The following is a 7595-nucleotide window of genomic DNA, read 5'->3' as shown; positions in this document are numbered from 1 at the left end:
ATTTATCAGTTGACAATTTATATAATGTGTAATTTGTAATTGTTATTGTAAGCCAATAAATTGCAAGTCAAAGTAAGTCAGTAAGTTCCAATTAGTCATTTATTTTTCATTATGTTTCTGTTCCTTGTTTTCCTCTTTCTCATCTTGTTTTGTCCTCCGTCTCATAGGTAGCAGCGCTGTGAGATCTGATGGGTGGTTAGAAGCCGAAGTTAAAGGGATTACTCCTGGCTGTCGAACACAGGAGGTCCTTGGAGCCAAAAGGGATCACCTGTCTGGCGGAGGCCCAACACCTCAGCAGACAGCAGATGGACCTTTCGGGATACCTCAGCTCAGATCTCAGAGGTTGTTAACCTGCCATGGAGCCAGGGTTGTCTTGAAGGGAAACTGTTTGGCAGCACTGTTTTGAGCACTTCTGGAATACTGCCTCAGAGTTTATGCTATTTGTCCTCCAAAAGGGATTTATGCTGCCTGGGAGGGCTTTGATCTGCAGTTTTATTGTTGATATGCTTTGCCCCAACGCCTTCCAATCCAACGCATATGACCTCCATTCATGGTGTTCGTCACAACAAAGCTAAGGTCTGGGTGGACTGTCATTGGTCAAGGAGTAACGCTGACTCAGGCCAAACATGGCCAGAGACGTCAGTCCTCTGAGCCTCACGCCTTTGTCTACAAGGCAGCAGCAATGGGTCGGAAGCTCTCTGGGGTTCGTCCTCTCGTTCTCCGCCCTACGTTCTCTAATTTTCTACTCCTTCCTGTCATGTGCGGTGGCAGCAGGCAGTTTGCCCGGCATAGAACATGACTATGGCATTAGCCCCAAATTTGTTTGCACTCCTATTCCCCCCGAAGCAGACCCCAGCTGCTATTCTCCACCCAGCGTGCCCCACGGACCAAGCAGTAACGGCCACACCAACGGCCACAATGGCAGTAACCGGCGAGGCATGATGTCCGACGAGGCCAAAGCCACCATCTTGCACCTGCGTGAGAGCCTTGTGAGACAAAAGGAGACCATCCTGGACCAGCGGGAGACCATCAGAGAGCTGACTGCCAAGCTGACCTTGTGCGAGGGCTTCGGTGGTCACCACAGCGTTGGTCACCATGACAACCACCACGAGAATCACCACGACAACCATCACGACGAACACCACGGGCAGCACAGCAGCCACCACACGTCACCGTCGTCGCACCACGGGCCTTCTGCGTATCACAGCAACGACCACCACTACTCCCACGGCGGCCACAGGTCGGACCCCCACCACAGGAAGGGCTCGTCGTACGGAAAACACAGCTCCTTCTCCCCGGAACAGACGGGCAAAACGCTGCAGACGCTGAAGGAGAGGCTTGAGAACTTGCAGGTGAGTGAAGAAGAGAAGGTCTTTGTTTGTCATCAGCGGCAACGAACCAGTGAGGAGTGCAACATGTTGAGTGCATTTTCACACGGAAAAACTGGTGCTACATGCTATCATAAAATGTGCATTTTGACTGACCTGCAGTGCTGATTCGACGGCTTGTAGCTTCATCCACTGAAGCTAAACAAGCTGCAAACTTTCAAACACTGTTCAAACAAAAGCATTGAGTCTTCCAGGCCCTGGTAATGTAAAGGGGACTGATTGATGTGAGTTACTGAAACTGTGAATTTGACATGAATGAATTAATTAAAGCAGTTGGGTGCATTTTGCAGTGTTTAGTGTTAACAGTTAAAAGTACTTGATTTTGATGAGCTTTACTGGGGCTTCGACTTCATGAACGTGGAGGCCATGAGAAAACAACTTTATTATTAACTGATTTAACTTATGATACAGACTGAGTTAATCGCAGAAAGCAAAATTTAATGAACATTATTTGGCCTCTCAGCGGTACACTGACTCCAATAGAAACAGTTACAGTTTCTAAGAATTAAACACAAGAGTTTCTCGTACTGCAGGGAGGTGGAAGACTGTGTCTGTCCATGTCCACTGCAAAAATACTGTGAGAGTGACGCATCTTATGAAGACACGCTGATACTGTTTTGATAAGCACACACTGTCTATTTCAAGTGATGGTGTTTTTGGTGGCATATCTATAGTTCTTAATTAAAATCCAAATTTGGGGGAGATGCTCACACCACCTGCCAGTCACTGCCAGACAAACACCCACAAAGCTAATATCACGGCTGCTTGTCTGTTGTCTCCGAGCTGTTCCGGTTCTCGATCTCTCCCCTGGATATCAGTAGCCAAGCCTGAGCTCGAACAGGAAGCTGCTCTAAGTTGATTAGCCCTCACCTCAGGCCTTAAACAGCCGCTGTGTCCATGTTTGTGTCACATGATGGAGTGAGACAAGTGAAGCTTACAGGAGGACAGGAGCACCAAAGAAGAAGAGGGAGGATAATCATATTAGTGTTGTTAATGTTTATTCATCATTGAGAGTCAGCATGTTTACCCCGCGGAGAACTTAACGGTTTGGGGACCCACTGATCCAGATGTCTAAAAAACATAAACTTTTTTAACTTGTTGTTGTTGCTCTCCCAGAACTTTGGTCATTTCAGGTTTGTAGACATTATTATCTAAACACCGAAAACAGGCCATACACGTGGTTCTGCTGTCTCACTTGTGTTACAACATTTAATGATGCTGGTGTCACATTGCGAGACTAAAACCCAGCTGCCCGCTGGCCTGTGAAAGCCTCATTATCAGCGCAGGTGGTCTCAGGCCACGCGCAGGGAAAGTGTTGCCAGAAATCCCGTTCAATCTCCCTCAAAGGTGTGAGACAAAACAGAAGCAGAGCCAGGATTTACCTTCAGTCACTCCCTCCTCTAACAGGATGTCTACGCCACCAGCTTCTGGCCACGCGCCGAAGGGCACTAGCCAGCCTCACCTTCAATTAGCTTCATCCTCCCTGACGAGGCTGTTAATCGTAGCGTGCGCTGGCAGGGAACAAAGCCGGATTTGCTGGTGAGGAAGATGAGGATGAGCAAGGGGGAGCAGGAAGGAGGACCTGAAAGCAGGATGGGAAATTATTCCGATTTAACTTCATATCTTAATTGTTATTGTAATTATCGCTTATCAGTTATTATTCATTACGTGTCACTGCATTTACTGCAAACAACTTCTCACTCTTTAACGACTTCACAACAAAAATTATCTCATGACATTTCCCATGTAGAGCAGGTCCAGACCAAACTCTTTAAATTAGCCTTAGATGATAGATCCATAGCAGCAACAACAATGACAGAGTACTGGAACTACAGGTAATTATAATAACAATATGTACAGTAACTACTGTAATAATTATAACAACAACAATAATAATAATATATTATACATATACTACATATACCACATATTATATACTACATAATAATATGTAATAATATGACTAAATAATGATAGAAGTTGATGCCAAGTTAGTAACGTGCATTAAAGGGACATGAACGTGTGCAGAAGGAGAGGGAGACGAGACGAGAGAAGCTCAGTGTGTCATGGCTCACAGTTAGCTGAGAGCAGCAACCAAACAACCAAAAAGCCCCACCTCATGGTCCTCTTCCCAGCTTACTAACAGTCTCGGCTGCTTACCATCAAAAGTCCTGACCAAAGTCTGTATGCTTCTGCAGGCCAGGAACTCCTCCAGCTCCTACTCCAGCTCCCTGAGAGAGCTCCTCCAGCGGAAGATCACAGCTCTGGAGGAGCAGCTGCACAGTCATTCCACAGATCACCATGATTACGGTCACCATAACGACCACCATGACGATCACCACGATGACCACCGTGGCACAGGCCACTACGACAGCCATCACGATGACCACCACGATGATCACCATGGTTCTGGTCACCATGACGACCACCACGATGGCCACCATGGTACCGGCTACCATGACGACCACCACGACGGCCATCACAACAACCACCATGGTAGCCACAGGTACCACCATCGCAACAGCCACCATAATCGCCATCACAACTACCATTACGACTCGTACCACAACCGGCATCACGGTCACTTTGGCAGCCATCGCGGCAGCCACTACGATGACCACCATGATGACCACCACGACGACCACCACGATGACCACCATGATGACCACCATGATGACCATCACGATAACCACCACAGTGACCACCACGATGACCACCACGATGACCACCATGATGACCATCACGATAACCACCACGGTCACCACGATGACCACCGCGGACGTGGACACCATGATGATCACCATGATAACGATCATCACCCACGGAGGCTGCCTTTCAGTAGCAAAGAAACAAGCCTGAGGGGTGCGGGGCACAGCAAGCTGGAAACAGTACTCAGCCAACTGCACCACAGCAACACTGACCACGGTACACACTCACACACACACACACACACAGAAATGCTGTGGTAAGAATGAGAAATCTGTCTACCCTTGGACTTGTCACTACGCTAAAACAAGCTGTGCTGCTCATGAATGTAACGCAGCTTCTAAGCAGACTTCATAAAGTAGCATAAACAGAACTGCTTCACATCTGTGGTGTCCACAGCTGTCCGTGTACACCAGGCATGTCAAACTGGTCCACAGGAGGGCCGGTGTGGCTGCAGGTTTTTGTGCCAACCAACCAAGAGCACACCGTTTGACCAATCAGCTGTCTGAAGATGGAGATCAGTTGATTAAATGAGTCAAGTCTGGTGTGCTGCTACTTGGTTGGAAAGAAAACCTGCAGCCACACCGGCCCTCCTGTGGACCAGTTTAACATACCTGGACGCTTTCGTTTTGGACTACAGGCCTAATCCAGGCGTAAGTCAGACATAAGACAAAGAGGTGGACATAACAAAGTTAGTTAAACTGCTGCTAGTGGTAGAACATAAAAAATGGCCGACCCAAATCTAAATCTCTCTCTGTTTCACCAGGAAACCACAAGAAGTTCAAGAGTCCCAGCGCTTTCCTGCTCGACTTCCCCATGAGGACCAACTACATGTACGCCAGGATGAAACGGTCTGTGGTCAACGAGATCTTTGCCCTGACAATCTGCCTGTGGCTGAAGCCAGGAACAGGTCCTGGCCTCGGCACGCCCTTCTCCTACGCCGTTCCCGGACAAGCCAATGAGCTGGTGCTCATCGAATGGGGCAGCAACCCCATGGAGCTGCTGATCAACGACAAGGTAAAAACCATCCAATGAAAAGTAATTTGCCAGTTCAAGGGCCAGAAAAAAATTGACCTTTTTGCTGTTGTTTTTGTTGTTAAGATGACTTATAGCACCTCTTTGTGTGGTCGTCCCAGCTGATTCTGGTACAGAAAACACAGACTCTACTGTATATTAAAAGACCTAAGACTTGTGACTCTACAAAGTTCCTGTAGATGAATGTTCCAGTTGAAAATCTGCTTCTCTGTGCAGAGGTAACACTGCAGGTCTCACACATCAATGCACACTTATGATGGTACTCCTCAAAAACATAAGCACACATGGCTGCAACACCACATGGAGACCACAAGGGCTGAGCTTCATCAGTTTGGGCTACTTGTGTTTTCTCCTGCACCCCAATAAGACAGCTTGTAGAGCCAAAGTAAAATACAAACAAACAAAAAATGAAAGCATGACATGGCCTGTTCACTTTCAACACAATAGTCTACTGTTGTATATTTATGCTAATGCTACATATATAAAATTTAACATTTTTAGAAAGGAGGTCATGGCTCAGAAAAGGTTAAGAAGCTCCCCTGACTTTGAGCCATTTGTGGAGTTAATCTCATTTTATGAAAACTGGGCATCTCAGTTTGAATGACACTTTATGATTTAACGAGACATTAACTTCCAAATTCCTGACATGCAAATTATTCATTTATACTAATTAGGCTCCTAATCTTTCATTCTCTGAAAGTCTGATATCCTTATTCCCCTAAACGGAAGACAGATGTTTGTCTTTTTCCCTCCCTGCCCCTGCACCGCGAGCAGTGAGCTCAACAAACAAGTCAACAAAGCAAATAATCCGATTATCCTAATTGATTGGCCTAATTGTCTGTAGGAGTGACATTAGCAGGGGGAATAAACTGTCATGTTTGCTTTCTTCCAGTCACACACTTGGCAGCCATCAAACTGATCAACGACACACTTAAACAAACAGAGTGGAGATTCTGTTCGTATCACACCAGTCCACTTTCCCCGTCCTGCTGCCTCAAACTGTCACCCAGCACCGATTTGTCGTGGAAATGAACCCATGGCAGCCTCGGTCACTTAACGGATGTGCAAGGCCTTGTTTTGTTTCGGAGAAATTCACATTCTCGCTTTAATAAATAAAGTCTTTGATGGCACCAGTGTTTTCCAGGTTAATGAGGCCTTTTACTCTCAGTTTGTGGACCCCGCACCGGGTTGAGACTGTCTGTCCACCTGTGTCTTTAGGCGGTGACGTTGCCCATAACAGTGACGGATGGGAAGTGGCATCACATGTGCGTGACGTGGTCGACACGCGATGGCGCCTGGGAGGCCTACCAGGACGGAGTGAAGAAAGGCTCAGGGCAAAACCTGTCATCCTGGCACCCCATCAAAGCAGGAGGGACCTTCATCCTGGGCCAGGAGCAGGTAAGACAGACAGACAGACAGACAGCTTTTTGGACATTTTCCTGAAACAACCCCAGCTTTAACGACACACGTCCCACCACATCTTCACTCTCACTTCTCTGGTCCTCACAGGACACGATGGGAGGCCGCTTTGACGTCACCCAGTCCTTCATGGGGGAGATGTCTGATCTCCAGTTCTGGTCCAGAGTCCTGACGCCCAGCGAGATCTACAGCCAGGCGAGCTGTGGAAGCCATCTTGTTGGTGATGTCATGTCCTGGTCGGAGGAATCTGTGGAGCTCCACGGAGGGCTCACCGAGTTCCCCTTTGAGCCCTGCCACTAAGGACTGACACTGGACACCTCCTATACACACACACACACACACACACACACACACACCGAGGGCTACAGCATCTTCATCCCCACATTTTTGATTATATGCCCTCGTTGAAAATAGATTGGGAGCGTTTTATGTCGTCATGGATGGAAGATGAGAGAGTGAATCACTTCATCGCTTGCTCTGGTTTTTCCCCGCGTCGGTCTGAAAAGGTGGATGCCACAGGTTCAGCCATGGGCAGAGAGACATTTTGCTTTTGCTTTTGTTTTTTGCCATTCCTGTTGGATCTTTCTGCCTCCTCCACCTACACCCTCACTTCTTCGCTGCGAAGCCGTCAGTAGGACAACTTTGAGGGCTCCAGAGTGTGCAGGGCTTTGGACACATAATAGGATTCCATTCCATCAGAACACGTCCAAAGGTTGTTCGGCATGTGAGCAGCACGAACTTTGCAGGAGGTGAAAGAGCGGCTGACAAGCAACGGATCGCTTCCAGATAAAACCACATGGAGACCTGAGCTGCGCAGATTCATGATCGTTGATAAAGCATTGACAATAAAATACGCACTCGCTGATTTGATGCTGCTGCAGGACCTTTTAAAGTGCAGAGAGAGACTGTTTTATACTAGTATTTCATATTGAAAACTGTTACTTTTTGTAGAAAGAAAAGAAAAAAATGTAATCCACCTGTTATGACAGTCCTCACTGTAAAATTGCATTTTGGCAATGCAGAGCAGAGTGCGATGTGTTATGATAT

The 7595-nt window shown here is 47.3% G+C and overlaps 1 protein-coding gene across 1 annotated transcript; it reads left to right on the top strand.

Moving 5' to 3' along the window:
- Nucleotides 1-418: 418 nt before the first annotated feature.
- Nucleotides 419-7316, top strand: LOC124075140 (neuronal pentraxin-1-like). The gene is made up of 5 exons (XM_046418557.1): nucleotides 419-1352; nucleotides 3587-4313; nucleotides 4861-5111; nucleotides 6348-6527; nucleotides 6639-7316. The coding sequence occupies exons 1-5, from the start codon at nucleotides 627-629 to the stop codon at nucleotides 6846-6848; spliced, it is 2094 nt and encodes a 697-aa protein (XP_046274513.1). The 5' UTR covers nucleotides 419-626; the 3' UTR covers nucleotides 6849-7316.
- Nucleotides 7317-7595: the final 279 nt, after the last annotated feature.

This window comes from Scatophagus argus, chromosome 17 (assembly GCF_020382885.2).
Source record: "Scatophagus argus isolate fScaArg1 chromosome 17, fScaArg1.pri, whole genome shotgun sequence".
In the NCBI taxonomy this organism is placed as follows: Eukaryota; Metazoa; Chordata; class Actinopteri; family Scatophagidae; genus Scatophagus; species Scatophagus argus.
The sequence above is the reverse complement of the archived record's forward strand: the minus strand, read 5'-3'. Positions and strand labels throughout refer to the sequence as shown.